The sequence below is a fragment of the Protomyctophum parallelum genome (genome assembly GCF_964188405.1).
Source record: "Protomyctophum parallelum genome assembly, chromosome: 7".
In the NCBI taxonomy this organism is placed as follows: domain Eukaryota; kingdom Metazoa; phylum Chordata; class Actinopteri; order Myctophiformes; family Myctophidae; genus Protomyctophum; species Protomyctophum parallelum.
Window position 1 is genome coordinate 32731322 of NC_139705.1, and position 17634 is coordinate 32748955.

A 17634-nucleotide genomic window follows, 5' to 3' on the forward strand; every position below is an offset into this window, starting at 1 on the left:
TTGTCAGGTGCTTGAAAAGCAACTAGACCACATATGCTACTTCTCTACTAGCGACCGTAATCTAGTAAGAGAGTGGCAACACGCTTTGATCTCGCCGCAAAGCGGGTGCCTATGGGCTATAGTTCCAAACATTGGAACTATCCCATTGAGATAGAATGAGCACTTCCGCATTCCATTGTTGGAGTCAACGCTAGTGTCGCCACTCTCCTACTAGATTACTCTGGTAAAGACGACCTTAATAGACACTTTTTCATGATTGGCTGCCTCTAAGCCAATGGGAGACTTACCCATAAATCACATAGTTTGAACGTCTGCTGTTGTGTAAGGGGTTTGTATGAGAACGCAAGTGAGAGCACTAATGTTATGAGCTAACATGAGAGCTTGCTGCACCTGGCAGTTATAAGATAAATTATATTTCAAGTTACTATTGTTGATGTCAGTGAACAGGAGAGCATCAGGAGTGTGGTACGGTACCTTCTTGCGGTAGGTGAGTTCGTAGCGCGTGGGCCGGGGCTGCTGGGTCCGTGGACGGGGGGACACGGCCCAGGACAGGGACAGGCTAGTGGGGGTCCGCTCGTCTAGACGCATGGATGTCACCTTGGTGGGTTCTGGGGGAGGGAAGGGGATCGAGCCAATGATGTGAGTCAATTCTTAAGCATACTTAATAAAATAATTATAACTCCAACTGAGAAGTAAAGCTGTAACTTTCAGTTTCAAACTCTGAAATCGACCAAGTCTGTGTTCATTTCTTCACTATTCTCTCTTTCCCATGTATAACATTCCTGTATCTGACATTACAGTACAGATATTTAGCATAACTGTAAACATGTTTTTCCCCACCCTCTAAGATATGTCGCATTTAAAACTTGAGAGAATATCTGATTTCATTACAAGTGATTGAAATTAATTTTGTAGTTGACATTTAAACTGATATAAAATAATTGTATAAGTAATATTGGTAAATGTCCAATATCAAATCATTAGTGGCACTGCTGGAGTCAAGGCACCCTGGGGTGCCGCAGCACCCACTTTGAGAAGCCCTGCCCTGTGGAACATTGTGTAAGCAATGCACAGTTGCAGCTAATACACATTATAATGGGTGTGTTAGATTAAGGCGTGCCACTGCCAATGTGCAAGCTTTTTGAAACGTCTATGGAAAAATGAATGGGAAATTCTCTTCCGCTCGTCGTTCTGAAAGGGGGCGAGACACTCTATTCATTGTTTTGTGAGTTGCTCACATCACAGTGTACTATAAGCTCTGCCTGCCATGTTTGTAGTTCCTACGCTTCTGTAGTTTTTAACCTACAGGAAAAACACACCACAAAATCACCCTAGGCCAGTGGTTTTCAACCTTTTTCATATCAAGGACCATTATTTATTCGGTATTTGAGCCACGGACCACCATTTGATCAGATTTAGCCTCTCTAACCCTAACCCAAAACTGAAGAATATTTTGTTATCGTTGGGAAAATCTTTGCCCACAATTCCATGCTGTATTGATATTGGTACCATAGCAGAGATAACATAACCTGACGCTGCCAGATCCAAGAAGCTTGCTACACAAATTTGTTTCACAGCTTATTGGGATCTGGGATCGCGGAAGCAAATTCGATGACGGGGCTGTTCCTTTTTTTCAAGATACTTGGTAGATGATTGGATGGGACCGTCTGTCTATCACCGTGTGGGCGTGCAAACACAACCAATCATATTGACGTGTCTATATAGCTTCACATCCGGTTTCGCCCATGTCCCGCCCTTAGCTCACGCTGATTGGTCCGGTACGGAACAGATTTTTGTCAGCTCAACTGCCTGAGAGATCCCAGATGAGTGTTGTGTTGGGGAACATGGTTACCCAATACCGCCCTCATCTGGCAGCGTCAGGTTAGAGATAACAGGCGACAACGATCAAATATTTTACATTCTCTAACGTAGACTTCTTGTAAATGAAGTCATGCAGATGTTTAACAATAATGTAACCCTTGAGAGCGTATGAAATGTAACCAAGCATTTGGTTTCATTGTATACGCTCTCAAGAGTTAAAGATCTAATAATCACAGGGCACGTATTATAATCACATAATAACAATCACAGGGCGCGTGACGATGCTCACCTGTGTGCTGCAGCGTGGCCGTCAGGGCGCTGGTGGACGGCGGCCTGCCCGCGCGCGCCGGCGTCTCCTGGCCGGCGAGGTGCGACACGCCGCTATGCGCCTCCACGGTGAACGTGTAGTTGAGGTGGGCGTCCAGCTCGCTCACCCAGACCTTGGTGTCCGTCAGGCCCGCGCTGGCCGGCTCGTAGCGGACCTTGTCGCCGCACGGCAGACCGCACTCCGACGCAGAGGAGCCCTCGCACCGCCGGCACTCCACGCCGTAGGTGACGTCGCTGCGGCCGCCCGTGTCCTCGGGCGGGCTCCAGGAGAGCAGGAGCTTGCCGGAAGAGGCGGTGGCGGCCGTCAGGTCCCGCGGGGCGGAGGGAGGGCCTGTTGTGGAATGGAGCGCAAGGGAGGGGAGGGGAGGGGAGGGGAGGGAGGTTTTACTCCTGATTTGTACTTCATCAGGCATGCTGGGCTTTTGAAGCCCAGCGTGCCTATTCTGGCCAGTGTTAATTTTTTCAGAAGATTTACAGTTAGTCTTTTGATAACACAGCATTAAAGCCCTAACCACACCAAAGGGTCGAGACGGTTTTAACGTTGTATCTGCGGTGTGAGATGTCCTGTTGCACGTTGACCCTAGTGATTCAACGCATAGAATTCAATGGCCCAAACCACACCAAAGGGTCGAGACGGTTTAAGCCTTAACTCCTTGCAACCGTTTGGACCCAAGGAGTTGCATGGTGACCCTTTGGTGTGGTTAGGGCTTTAGCCTATTTAGTCTTCTGAAATGGTTTAGTCTAGTCTCAGTTGACTACAAATCTAAATCTTAGTCTTTTAGTCTTAGTCTTAATGCAATGTTAATTCAGCCAGAAATGATTTAGTCTTTGTCTTTTGAAATACACACCATTTAGTCTTAGTCATAGTATTTAGTCTCCTGAAATTGTTTTAGTCTTAAGCCCAGACTAAAGGTCGGGTCAAAACGTTTTTTAATCTTAATCGAAGAACGACTGACATGTAGAAACATAGCTTTTTCAGAAAACTGTCATTTTCAAACAGACATTTTTAGAATCTGATCTCAGGTCAGAATGGGTTCATGTATAAGTAGTACAAGTCAGGCTTCAATGGGGGGGGGAAAGGTCACAGGCAAAAGGCAGGGTCTGTTTCTCAGTCAAACCAGGTTCCCTCACCTGAGCAGAGTCCGGTGGGCGGGTCGTCAGAGGCGCGATAGAAGCCGTCGGCGCAGGGGCAGAGCAGCCCCCCGGAGACCAGCTGCCGGCTGTTGGCAGGACACGACACACACTTCTCGCCGGACGCCGACGCCTTGAAGAAGCCAGGCTGGCATTCTGTAACAAACACACGAGAGAGAACAACAATGGGAATTTATAATGAGGCACACGATCCGTTGTTCTTCTTCTCACACAGCTCTTCAAGCGCGTTTGTGTAAATGTGAACTTTTCACCTCGCCTGCGAGCAAGCATAGTCGCCTATACCATTTTGGGTCAGGGTTAAAGGTCAGAGCTGAGACGCGGGAGGGAAAACAGAGTCAGGACTCTGCAGTGTTGACTCTAGTGATTAATACAGTGAACAAATTGACCCTGTACAGGTCACTGAGTTAAACTGACACACACACGCATGTCATTATTGTGCATCGATCTAAGGATCTGTTCAGTGTTCAGTCTAGTTTTGAAACCATCCCCCACTCTGTCTCTCTCTCTCTCTCTCTCTCTCTCTCTCTCTCTCAACAAACACAACAAGTCATTCCACATTCCAGGACAGTAAGTCAGTCATCGATTGCTGGGACACAAAAGAAAACATCAAGAAATGAGCAAAAGGAGAAATGAGCGAGCTTGCCCACGGTCCCTGTGCCCACCCTGTTAACTACTCTGTTACAAGTATAATACCGGAATTCAAAATGTACTTGAGTAAAAAAAAGATATTGGTATAAAAATGTACCTACATACCAAAAGTAGAAAGTATGCTCATTATGCAGAATTTTCAAGTTTTCAAATGCATAAAGATCTTTTGAAAATAGCCGATCTACAAGCTCACAATGCATCACATTGTGAGCTTGTAGATCGCCGAAATGTAGGCTATATAGGGCTGATGTGGTTAATGTATGTGTTGCAATAATATTGCAATATTTATATCTGAAATGTAGTGAAGTAAAAGTACAATATTTATATCTGAAATGTAGTGAAGTAAAAGTACAATATTTATATCTGAAATGTAGTGGAGTAGAGGTACAATATTTATATCTGAAATGTAGTGGAGTAGAGGTAAAAGTATTGGAAATTGGAAAGACTCAAGTAAAGTACAAAACACCTCAAAATTGTACTTAAGTGCAGTACTTAAGTAAATGCCCTTAGTTACTTTACACCACTGTCTTTTTTAATATATGTTCTGCCTTACAGACCCCCGTGTGGGGCTGCTGAAACTATATCGCTTAGATAAGATGACAACTAATTTCACACGTCCAGCTCCGAATAAAAGGGAGGCAGGTACGGAATCCAGCTGTGCGTGGCGGTGTCGAAATATGAACTTAATGCGCTGTGAAATCTCTCGGCGAGCGTGCCAAAAGGAGAGAGAAAATGAGAAGACTGACCTCCCTTTAACTGTTACAGTCATGTCCACACACACACACACACAGACACACACAGACAGACACACGCACACACACACAGCTATCCCATTTCACACGTACAGTACACATACATAGTTACACACACACACAAGCATGTACAGACTACATAGCCACGTGCACATGTATGCACAAAATACACCCACATGTATGCAAAGCGCAATGCACTTGATCTCTCACTCACTCACACATACCCTACACACGCTGACAACCACACCCACCCACCCACACACACACACACACACACACACACACACACCTGTGGGCGGGTAAAATTGACATCAGAAGATGGATTATGTGATCTCCCTGTCACCTGTTCTCTCATACCTCAATTTCCGAACACACACACACACACGCACACGCACACACACTTTTCTATGAATACTTCCGGTGATTAACATGAACACATACTGCAGAAGCACACTAAACTAGTTTGAAAGAACAAAGAATACAAGGTTGCAACAAGAGTGTGTTTGTGCGTGCGTGCGTGCGTGTGTGTGTATGTGTGTGTGTGAGAGAGAGAGAGCGAGAGAGAGATGATGAGGCATACATATATTTACAATTTTACATAACCAGTGTCCGGTTGTACAGATACTGAGAATGAAGTGGAAAGAAATGGCAGCAGCCTTGACACCGGACCGGTTCTAAAAGTAGGGTCTGGTATCCCCCGAAGGTCCTTTCAAGGGGTCCCCAGACAAATGGAGTTGTTTAATTTCACTATACTTAACTCACTTTCTTCAATACAAATCTAAAATAATATGTTTCAATATCACCACTAGGTTAGAAATAAGCAAATCCACAATTAAGCTCTTTAGTCAATGAATGACAAATGTGGTTTGCATTAACTCTTAAAATCTACATGTGATTATGGCAGGCTGGAGTACTTTATTTACTGTCTGAGACCTAAGTTTAATCTTGGGGGTATTTTTGAGTTTGTTGTTAGTTGTTAAATTATATTAAATTTATATTTCAAGTACAATTTAAACCACATCTGTTTTTATATCCGCGACCGTCCATACAGAATTGTTTGAAATGGGGTGCTGCAGGACCTACAGAAAGTCAGTTTGGGGGCCAGCATGTGACAACCGCTGAGCTTTAGAGACAGAAACAGAAAGCATTCAAAGGGGAAAGAACGAGAGGTGTGACAGATGGCGAGTTTGAAGTTTAACCGTGGTGACCTGAGTGAAGAGGTGAAACGTGTCAAGTAAGTGACAGACAGGCAGGCAGTTTCACCGTTGGCATCCAAAGAGTTAAGGCGAGTTACAAGACGAAACCAAAGAACGGCGGCGAGATCATATTCTCAGGGCATGTATTCCATTGATCTGCACCCGGCTTTCATTGTGGTCGGGGTTTTGAGCGAGGTTCACATAGAAGCCACAAGTGACGACACTGCGGAGAGCCAACCGTCTCTCCCCGGCCAGCATATCCAGGGGATTTACTCAATTGACTCCAAAAGTTTCACTTCAACCATCTCCGCATCTCAGTGGAGCCGACTGTTGTTAAGGGATAGGTGAGGATTAGCTGAAGTTGATGACAGCGTACCAGAGCCAAGCGTGACCTTTTGTCCGACGGCCTCACATGTTGGCTCATTCGTCCTTTCAAGACGACCTCTCCTCCTCGCTTTCTTCATCATCGGCAGCTGTTTGACCAATAGCTGCCACAGCTACTCGTTAACACAGACTTTACGCAGAGGATGGCTGAGGCGGAAAATGGAGGGATGAAGAGACAGAAGGTCAAAGAAAGAAAGAGACAGGAACACGGAGAGAGAGAGGGTTACTCAGTCCTGCTGGGGGACTTGAGGAAAACAGTGGAGATAGAGGGAGGGAGAGAGAGAGAGGGAGAGAGAGAGAGAGAGGCGGAATTGTGCCATTGAGTAGGGGTAACAGCTGCCGCCCTGAACCCTGATTCACATCCCCAACTCCCCTACCTCTCCTCCTCATCGTAATCCCCGAATTCCTCTGTCCCCTCCCTTCCCTCGCAAAAAAAGACGAAGAAAAAAAAGACTCCCAGCTAACCCATTAACATGGCTATTCACTGCCGCCCGGCAGCAGACAAGGAGAATGCGGTACCATTCAACTGCCAAAGCAAGGCAGAAAGGAGGAGGAAAAAAGAAATGCATGCACACACACTTGTTACGAATGGGTATAGCCTCGATGCCACATGGCACACTGAATTCACTATCAAGGACCACACCACCAATGGAAACATTTAACCATTTATTGAAATGTATAGGGGAGGAAAGCATGGTTAGGTTATGACGGATGGCCCACGACGGGCCAGCGGCGGCGTCGAGGTTTAAGCAGAGTGGGGAAGCCTCGGGGACCCGGCGTGCTCCCGAGGCACGTCAGACCCCCTTTAGGAACCTGTAGGGGGAGTAGGATGAGAAATGGGGTGGGGGGGAGGGGTGACAAGAAATGAGAACAGGGGAGAGCCAGTGGTTAGATGGGCTGGTTATATATGGGTGGAGGTGGCTTGATTGGAGATAGCTGATAGGAGGTGGAGGTGGCTGCATTGGGGGTGTGGTCCTGACCCTGAATCTCAGTTATCTCTAACACCATTTCACTATCAAGGACCACACCACCAATGGAAACATTTAACCATTTATTGAAATGTATAGGGGAGGAAAGCATGGTTAGGTTATGACGGATGGCCCACGACGGGCCAGCGGCGGCGTCGAGGTTTAAGCAGAGTGGGGAAGCCTCGGGGACCCGGCGTGCTCCCGAGGCACGTCAGACCCCCAAAGCCTCATTAAGGAGACGGGATTGGGCGGCCTTCAGATCTTGCAGATCTAATCTGATGTAGCGTAGGTACGCCTGGGAGGACCAGCGGCCCATGATTTGGATGAGGTGGTCGGGGATGCCGTTGCGAGAAGCGGAGGTGGCAGCTCCGATCCTGAAGGAGTGGCCCGAGTAGTGTGTGGGGGAGATGCCGGACAGGGCGAGTACGTTGCGGAGGTGTTTGAGGAACCAATGTCTGGAAGCGACACGGCCGGACTCGGAGGTGAAGAGGGGATCGGAAGGAGAGTGGCTCTGAGACTTCCGGTAGGAGAGGTAGGCTGAGAGGGTTTGGAACGGGTTTAGGGCGGACTGGTTTTTGAAGATGAAGACGGGTGTGCTGGGGCCGGTTTGGTTAGTTTTTGAGTGCTTGATGTAATAGACCAGGGTGTCGCTTGAGTACGGCGACAGGTCCGAGATGCGGGCGTTGCGGCGAGGGTCGAAGGCTTGAGAGGAGGAGGTGAATTCGGAGCACCTCAAGAAGCCGGAGTAGGCCAGGAGGAACATGGCCTCTAGGGTCCTGCTGACGTGCGGGGAGCCGTACCGGGAGCGGAGAGTTCCGATGCAGATGAATAGGAGGTCTGCAGTGAGGGGGAGACGTCGGGGGGCTTGAGCGGGTTCCTGGCGTTGGAGCCCTTTGAGTAGGGACAGGACTTGGGGATGGCTGGTGATTTGGACAGGGCTGCCGGTTAGGAGCTTGGAGAAGAAAGCGATGCCGCTGAGGTAGGCTCTGATGGAGGGGATTCCGATGTGCGCTACTGAACGGGAGTGGGTGATGAAACAGGTTAGGGTGATGAGGTCGAACGTCGGGAAAGGTAGGTTGAATTTGCTGTGGAAGTGGCGGTAGTTTTGCCAGGCTGTCCAGTAGGAGGAGAGGGTTGAGGGTGCCAGACTGTCTATGATGAGGATCCTGGAGGAGTTGACCAAGGGGAGCAGGGCGGGGGTCACAGGTTGAACGTCAGAGCCGAATAGGGAGGAACCGGGGTTGGAAGCGGGTCTGCAAGCGGGGCCAAGCGTCTGAATTTCTGAAACGAGAAACGAGACAGAGAGTCGGCGATGGCATTTGAATATCCGGGAACGTGAGCGGCGCGGAGGATGAATTGATGGGAGACAGAGTGCCATGTGAGGCGGCGCACGAACGGCATGATGGACTGGGAGTTGGAGCGGCCTTTGTTGATTATATCAACGACGGCAATGTTGTCCGAATGGACGAGGATAGACTGGCGGGACCACTCATGGCCCCATAAGACAACGGCTGCGACGACGGGGTAAATCTCAGCGAGTGCTGAGGACGGGACCAGGCATTCTCCTGCTAGTTCCGGGGGCCATCTTTCGGCGAACCACCTGCCATTATAGAAGCCCCCAAAACCGGCGGAAGGAGCGGCGTCCGTGAAAAGATTGATGTCCAGGGGGTGGGCGAGGCGATCTTCGTAGAAGAACGAAATGCCGTTCCAATTGGCAAGGAGATGACGCCAGAGACACAGCTCGGCACGGCTTGAATGGTTGAGTGTTATTGTGTCGGTGAGGGATGGGACGGAAGAGGCGATGGAGAGCAGATGGGAGATGAACCCTTGACCTTGGGGGATGATTCGGATGGCGTAGTTTAGGTGGCCCAGGAGGGAGAGAAGCTGGTGTTTGGTGCATGTGGTGGAGATGAGGAAGTTGGAAATGATGAGGGTTATCCTGTCGAGCTTCTCTTTTGGCAGGGAGGCTTGAAATTTTACTGTGTCGAGCGTGATCCCGAGGAATTCGAGTGATGTGGACGGGCCTTCCGTTTTCTCTATGGACAGGGGGACTCCTAGTTCCTTGAAGACTGAAGTGAGGGTGACGATGCCGTCGGCGGGTGGGGAAGAGGGAGGGGAGATGATGAGGAAGTCGTCTAAGAGATGGATTAGGTAAGGAATTTTGTGGGTGTTTGTGAGGATCCAGCAAAGGGCTTCGGACAGGCAGTCGAAGAGTTTGGGGCTGCTTTTACACCCGAAGGTGAGCCTGACTGCAAAGTAGCAAGATCCCTTCCAGCGGACGCCGAAGAGGTGCCAGAAGTCGGGATGGATTGGCAAGATTTTGAAGGCGCTGACGATGTCTGCCTTTGCTAGCCAGGACCCTTTACCGGCAAGTTTGATGAGGGCGATGGCGTGGTTGATGGAGACGTAACGGAGGGAGAAGTCTTCGCTTGGGATTAGGCTGTTGATGCTCGGGACTGGGGTGCCGTGTGGTGCTGAGAGATCGATTATGATGCGTTTTTTGCCGGAGTATTTCCTTGTGGCGATGCCGAGGGGGCTGATGCGGAAGGTGGGGAATGGGGGGAGGTCGAAAGGTCCGATCATGAACCCTTCTTTGACTTCCTTGGCGAGGAGACGATCCACCTCTTCCGGCTCCTGTAGGCCGGACTGGAGGTTTTTGCAGGTGAAGGAGGACGAAGGTACGGCTATGACGCCGGGATGGAAGCCGTCGCTGAAGCCACGGATGAGGAATTGGACGAAAGCGGGGTCGGGGTGGTTTTGGAGGGCTGAAGCGAGTGCTGGAACATTGACCGGTGTGGAGAGGTGCTTACCGAATTTGACGGGGTTGTGGGCGCAGCCTGGACGGGCGTGGCCTCCGGCACAGTAGGTGCAGATGTGGAGGAAGCGACAGGAAGACATCCCGCAGCCTCCGTCGTTGTAATTGTTGCATATAGGTTTGCCTCCTTTCGTGAATGTGGGTCTGCCTTTCTTGTCTACTCCGTTAATGGATGGATTGGCGGAGGACGAGCTGGCAGACGTGTTGAGGAGCGAGGGGATCTGGGCTTGGGTGGTGGATGGAGGGGCTGGCGACAGGCGTGTGAAGGCGGAGGCGCGGGAGTTGTAAGCCTTGGAGGAGCTTTGAGGCGGGTTGACGTGAGCTGGGACAGTGCAGGTGGAAGCTGGATGCGATGGAGCCAGGCAGAGATTGCAGGGGAGTGAGGCTCTGGCCGCGAAGGTGCGGCAGTACAGCTCGCTGTCTAGGACTCCCCAGTATGTTTGCTCATTAAACTGGCTGAGACGGGCTGCGGCTTCGGAGGCGAACTGGACATGATATTTGTAGAAGCCGTCGCCTCCGAAGCGGAGGGCGAGGTTTGTAACGATGAGTATGTAGTCATCTAGCTCTTGGCGGCGGGCGGGGTACGGGGAGCAGATGACGTCTCTGAGGAGGGAAAAAGCGTAAGTAAACTCGATGGGGGAGAGCTCTCTGGATCGGTTGGGTTTCCTCTTGTCGGTGTTTCGTCCGTCTGGGGAGGTTGGGATGGGATCGGAGATGGATGGCATGATGAGGAGGGCGAGGTCTATGTATTTACCCTGGAGGATCTGTTGACGGAGGCTGGATGGCACTGGAGATGGGCGGGAAGAGAACGATTGGGGATGGCGAGAGGGTGGCATGGCTGTGGCTAGGGTGAAGTTCCCTCCGGGTTGGATGGCGGGACCTGGGTCTGGGAACTGAGTGGGGAGCTGCTGGTGGAGGGGGAGGGGCGCTGAGGCAGTTGGCCACCCGGTGCCGGAGTTCTCTGCCTGAGCGCTCGGCTGGAAGTTGAAGTTGGCACTTCCTGTCGGGGCGAAATGGGCTGGTGTGAATGGATAATGAGCGGGGGGCACTGGCATCACGGTGCCGGGCGCTACGAAGCTGCCAAGGTGGTGCTGCTGGCTGGATGAGGTGCTGGGGACCCCCGCTTGGGGCTGCTGGTGGTGGTAGAAGGAGACGGCGGGTTCAGTGTAGCGGTGGCTGTAGCCTCCGAGTGGAGCGGCCCCCTCTGAGGCTGACTGGTGTCTGCGGCTTCTGCGGGCAGCAGGGGGCGCTAGGGACCCAACTTCGGAGTACCGCGCTGGAGCTGACTGCCGCTTGCGGCTTTGATAAGCGACGGGGGGCGCTGGTGGCCTTGGTGGTTGTTTTCGGCCTCCTCGGCCAGTAGGGGGCGCCGGCATCTCAAAGCCGGCTGTCCCTGCTGGTTCTGGCTGGTGCCGCCTTCTGTGGCCGGTAGGGGGCGCCGGCATCACTAAGCCGGCTGTCCTTGCTGGTTCTGGCTGGTGTCGCCTTCTGTGGCCAGTAGGGGGCGCCGGCATCTCGGTGCCGGCTGTCCCTGCTGAGGCTGGCTGGTGTCTGTACCTTCTGTGGCCAGTAGGGGGCGCCGGCATCTCGGTGCCGGCCGTCCCTGCTGGGGCTGGCTGGTGTCTGTAGCTTCTGTGGCCAGTAGGGGGCGCCGGCATCTCGGTGCCGGCCGTCCCTGCTGGGGCTGGCTGGTGTCGGCCTCTACGGGCAGTAGGGGGCGCCGGCATCCCGGTGCCGGCGATCCTTGCCGAGGCTGGACGGTGTCTATGGCCACTGCGGTCAGTAGGGGGCGCCGGCATCCCGGTGCCGGCGACCCCTGCCGAGGCTGAGCGTTGTCTATGGCCTCTGCGGTCAGTAGGGGGCGCCGGCATCCCGGTGCCGGCGGTCCCTGGCGGGGCTGGCCGCTGTCTGTGGCTTCTGTGGACGATAGGGGGCGCTGCTGGGGCTGAGTGATAACCGTGGGTTTGGAAGGTGGCGGGGGGTGCGGGGGGTGCGGGGGGTGCCAACGTGGAGATGTGGTCAAATACGGAGGCTGGTATAAACGTTTGGGCATTTGGGAACCTATCTAAAGCTTGGAAGTGATGCTGCTGGGAGTGGTGCATAGAGGCTAGCATGGAGGAGGAGGGAGTGGTGACGTCATGACGTGCGGGTGCCGCGGGGTGTGTGGCCGTGGTGACGTCGCCAGGAAGTGGACGGTGGGAGGAACGTGAACGTTGTTGTTGTGGTGGGCTGGTGGACGTGAGAGCGAGGAAAAGTGAAGCTTTGTTATCGGAGCGGTGGAATTTAATGCTTTTGGATTTAAGTGCTTTCTGCAGTGAGATGACGGTCCAGTCTGAGATGACAGTGTCGGAAACATTTCTAGTTGGTGCGAGGTGACTATGGGGAGTACGAGTGGAGTGCATTACGGGTGGAGCTGCATTACGAGTGGGGTGAGCTGGTGCTACGTTACCGAACCTGTGTGATGATCGTGCGGGAGGGGGTGGAAAGCGGCGAAGACGGTGAGTGGGTCGGCCTCTGTTCTGTGGGCCGGGAAAGTTTGAAATTGAATCGGTGGAGCTGGAGTTGTCATCTCTTTGCTGGCGAGAGAGGAGAGAGGAGGTTGGGGGGGCGTGAACGGCGGGCGCCGGCGGGTTGATTGTTGTTGGGCTGAGATACGAAGTGTCGACGCTGCTGGGTGACTCGGGAATCTCAAATATTTCTCTGTACTGCTCGTCTTCGTCGAAAGATGAATAAAGGTCGCTGTCGGAGCTTGGACCACCGAATATGTCCTCGTCGGACACCGCGAGGTTGAGGACGTCGTCCTGGTCCATGGTAGATGGTCGAAGTTTAAAGATTAGATTTTTTAAACGAACGCTTGTGTTCTCTCGTATCTCGTGTGACAAGAAATGAGAACAGGGGAGAGCCAGTGGTTAGATGGGCTGGTTATATATGGGTGGAGGTGGCTTGATTGGAGATAGCTGATAGGAGGTGGAGGTGGCTGCATTGGGGGTGTGGTCCTGACCCTGAATCTCAGTTATCTCTAACACCATTAAGGGAAGTCTAGCCTCAGGCTGTGCGTGTGTGCGTGTGTCGTGCATGTGTGCGTGTTACAGGGCCGGTAACACGGTAGGCTGCAACGCGCCGTGGTCACGGGCACGGCTGTGGGGACGATGGCTTTCTTACACCGTGAGCCGTCTCTCTATAATCAAGAGTGCATTCCAGGGTGGACACCACCCAACAGGAGGCCGCTGGACCCCAGAGTGTATACCGTCTCTGTCTCAGCCCATTTCACTTTCCAAAAACAGGAGGGGGATGAGTTATGCGTTTTCCTGCATTATGCACATAATGAGTCAGACTGACTGACAGCAAATTAAACTTAATCAAGCATTGGCTGTGGGTATAGTACTGGGTACTGAGGGGATTCCTCGACAATGCCAGGGCAGAGTAAATTTCCGGTAAAAAAAAAGGAATGTTCCTGGTTCCACAGAATCGGTGTGTGTGTGTGTGTGTGTGTGTGTGTGTGTGTGCGTGTGTGTGTTGGGGGCTTTGTCTCTGGATTGTTGCTGGACACAACAGGAAGCAGGAAGTGTGAGGCTGACGCGGCGCTTCCTTCCTACAGCAGCCAATCAAAGCATTGCGAGGTACAGGAGAGAGTGATCGAGAGACACAAGATATTGTGGGACCCCCCCCCCCCTCCCCCTACCAATAACAGAAAGTGGGGTCCTCAGGGTTCCTTGAGGGAGTTCCGAATAATAGACTAAGGTCTGTATAGCTCTGAGAGTGTATGAACGGAACCAATGGATTCATATGTACACTATCAGAGTTATGGGGGATCTTGAAATGAAGTTTGAGAACCACTGTACAAAAAAAAAAGAAAACTGCTCTGAAACGTCTGGTGGGGGGGGATTGTTGAGGAGAACCTTATCCGTATCTCATAAACAAACGTCTCTCAACGTCTCATGCGTCAAACTTTAAAAAGGAAAAGATCCCTTTTCTGTTCACTCTCCCCAGAGATCGAGGCTCTGTTTGTCATTTGAGAGCACCCCCCCCCCCCCCCCCCCCCACCATGTGCCCTGAGAGGCAGGACGTTTCGTTTGTTTATTGTGCAGGGGACCTGACTACATTCTGGGAGCCCCCCGAGAGAGGCTCTGCAGTGAGTGGGGCCCCCCGGTTTGTCAGCGGCCCAGTTTAAGATGGATGAGATGTGAGACATTGATGGATGCCTGGTCGGACGGATGGATGAATGGCTAATATGGTGGCTGGCTCCACAAGAGAAATCTGCGACCAGGGCTCCACAACTAAGTGGTGGTTTGTGGGGGGGGGGGGGGGGGGGGGGGGGAGTACATAGTAAAGGCCATGACGCGAGATGGGTTGGGGTGAGGGGAAGGGGGGGGGGATCTTGGCTTTTAAGAGCCAAAAGGTCACGTCTGCCTCAGGGCAAGTTGTGAGTTAAACTGTCCACGGCTTACAGGGGAGTCGATGGCCAACTAAAACAAACAGACGCAAGCAGCAAGGGAGCGAAGGAGAGGAGAGGAGAGGAGAGGAGAGGAGAGGAGAGGAGAGGAGAGGAGAGGAGAGGAGAGGAGAGGAGAGGAGAGGAGAGGAGAGGAGAGGAGAGGAGAGGAGAGGAGAGGAGAGGAGAGGAGAGGAGAGAGCGAACGCAGCCAGGCCAGGCCGGTGGCATGTTTCACGGGGGTGGAGGTTAAATTCAGAAGTACGGTCGCCCCGGTGGAAAAATAAAACCCCAAGTAAAATAAATAAATACGCAAAGGAAAAGGAGAAAATGCCATCCGTCTTGATCTTGTATTCGAGGACAACTCCCCAGAAGAGCCTCTCTCCTCTATAATGTGAAAGGAGTTGTTGCGACGTCAAGAGCGATTTCTAAATACACATCATGAGTAATGAATGGGGTCTAATGCCCGAGTTATACTTAGTTATGTGCGCCAGTGTCCCGAACTGAAAATAGCAGATCTCCAAACTCACATCAGAGTGCCGCATTCGCACTTTGAAGATAATGCTAATTTCGGCAAGTAAAAGCTGCTATTTTCAGGTACTTACATACACACGCATAATGAATGGGTCTAACCTGTCACCAACCCAAACCCCCCTATTTTCATTCCTGAGCAAGGTTGCCAAGTCTGCTTATTTCCCGCAACTTTTGGCTTGTGTTTGACTGTTTTTCCAGAGTTGCAGTGTTTTTTTCCCCCAAGTCGCGGGTTGTGGTTTTTTGGGCTTGTTTAAAATATTCAGTGGCTTGTTTTGAAAATCGAACATGATGTATATACTATAAATACCCATTGCATTGGTTTGGGGGAGCGTGAATCACCTTAAGTGACAGAATCGGTCTGTTGTCTCTACTTATTGAGCCTGGCTCAAGTATGTGTGTAATAGTATAATAAAGGACCAAAACATTCATTATTATAGCCATACATAGTATTTATAATGATAAATGCATCGAATTTTTCATTATAGGATCATATTATTGGCCTTGTTTTGGATTGTTTTGGCTTCGAGGGGAGATTTGACTTTTACTTCTCAAGAGTTGGCTTGCCTTTGGGTTGTTTTTGGAGGTGGGTTGGCTCATTTCTCTCACGAGAGTTGGCAATGCTGTTCCAGAGCCGAGGTCCGAGCGCAATACGTCATGTCACTTTTGTTTGTATGCCGGATGACAACGTGTCATTAGCATGGGAGGAGGGGGGTTGGGGTTGGTGTGGAACAATGAAGGTCTCTCATGATGGCGGGGGTTAGGTTTACCATGTAACGCGAGCCCAGAGGGGTCACCGGCCGAGGTATGGGAGGGGAGGGGACGACGGTCGAGGTAGTTAAAAGGTGTAAAGGGCCGACGGAGGGAGGAGGAGGGCACATTAGTCAAAAGGATTAGCTGACCGATGGAGCAGCTGTGTAAGGGCATTACATCTGTTTCACAATTGCACCCGGCGCTTTCATCTCTGTGTTGTTAACAAACACAATAAAATGCACCACCTAATCCCCTTTTCTCTCTCACACCTCTCTCTCTGTCTCCTCACCTAAACCGTGCGGCTCACGGTGAAGAGACAAAGGAGTGAGTGTGTGGGTATTTTGTGTTGTTGTTTCTCCCCCCCCCTCCCACATTTTTTGACAATTTCCACCTATGACCAGAAGAATAGCGCCGCGCGGCCACATTGGAAAGCGGTTAATAAATTGCCTGACATGAAACAGGGCGTCTGGAGCGCGTTCCAATAAGACTCCTCTGTGGTGCACTTTGACCCCAGTCATGGTTACCAAGACACATCTGGCTTTGGTCTGAACTGGCATGGTGCTGGCAGGTCCAGTACAGACAGCCAGGTGACGCAGAAAAGACAACAAACCCCAGTTCCTATACCACTTGGATTCTGATGACTTCTGGTCTGCTTCCTGGTTTACCTAACGATGTAAAGACATTTGGTTGTACAAATACCAAATATCTCGAGCAGGGCAGTGTTGTTTTTGGCAGCAAGTTTAGTTTTAGTCATAGTCTCTTGAATAGTTTTCATTTAGTTTTAGTCACATTTCAGTCACCTGGAATGTTTTAGTGTTAGTCTAGTTTTAGTAAAATGTGTTGGCTGATTTTACACTTGCTGACAATAGCCGATCTACAAGCTCACAACGTGTCGCAGCAGGACGCGTTGTGAGCTTGTAGATAAGCTATTTTCAGCATGCAACCAAGTGTAAAATGACTTATACTGGATCTCTTGTCCACTAGTCCCTTCCTAACATTTCAGTATAGTTTTTATTTCTTCACGAAATTGTCGATATATTTAGTCTTAGTTTTAGTCACCATAGCTTAGTTTTCATCTAGTTTCTATTTAGTTTTCGTCTGTTAAAAAAGGTATAGTCGACGAACACTTTTCGTCATAGTATTAGTCGACGAAAACAACACTGGAGCAGGGCAAAAAGAAAAAAAACTAAAATCAAAGCGGTTGAATGAATGAGGCTGCCGAGCGGCCGGCCGCGGGCCCACAATGAAAACCCCTGAGCCGACGGGTCGGGGGGAGTCACTGTGGGGATTAGGTGACCTCCGGTTTCCTGTTGCTGGTGGCCGAGCTCGCGGGACGGCGGTGGTGACTGACTGACGTGGGGAAGGAAAGTGCTGACCTCACACACTCCGGCAGCACAATACAATACAATACTCTCCACATCGTGGTGGTGGTGGACACGATAGACCATCCCACCGTCCCCTGTCCCCCACTCTCCCGTTGGCTTCCAGGCCCAGGAATGTCACAGAGGGGAAATATCCCCCCCTTCCCAACACACGCAAACACGGTGCAGACACACGCATGCACAGCACACACGCACAAAGCAGTGTTCAGAATTGATTCACAAAAGTGAGCAGTGAGCAGGAAATTATAGCGCCGCTGGTAATTCACATATTCAATGTGACAAACACGATTCTTTGTGACAAAGCGAACCCAAACATTAATGATCAGTTAGCCTCATCACCCAATCCTGTGTGTTCATGGAAAAATAATAATGGCCACCGTTATGACAAGGCCAGGCATGCATGCACATGACTTACAACGTGAACCACTAAAACACTACAGAATATAATAATACAGCTAGGAGATATGACGTGA

At 50.9% G+C, this 17634-nt stretch overlaps 1 protein-coding gene across 1 annotated transcript in view; it reads right to left on the minus strand.

The window, feature by feature from the left end:
- Window positions 1–17634, minus strand: part of epha2b (eph receptor A2 b) — a 42682-nt gene that overhangs the window by 14803 nt on the left and 10245 nt on the right. The window contains exons 4-6 of the mRNA XM_083770043.1: window positions 3280–3435; window positions 2111–2479; window positions 475–608 (exon numbers count right to left, since the gene is read on the minus strand). Of these exons, the coding sequence (XP_083626169.1) occupies window positions 475–608; window positions 2111–2479; window positions 3280–3435 (659 nt within the window). The remainder of the gene's footprint in view (window positions 1–474; window positions 609–2110; window positions 2480–3279; window positions 3436–17634) is intronic.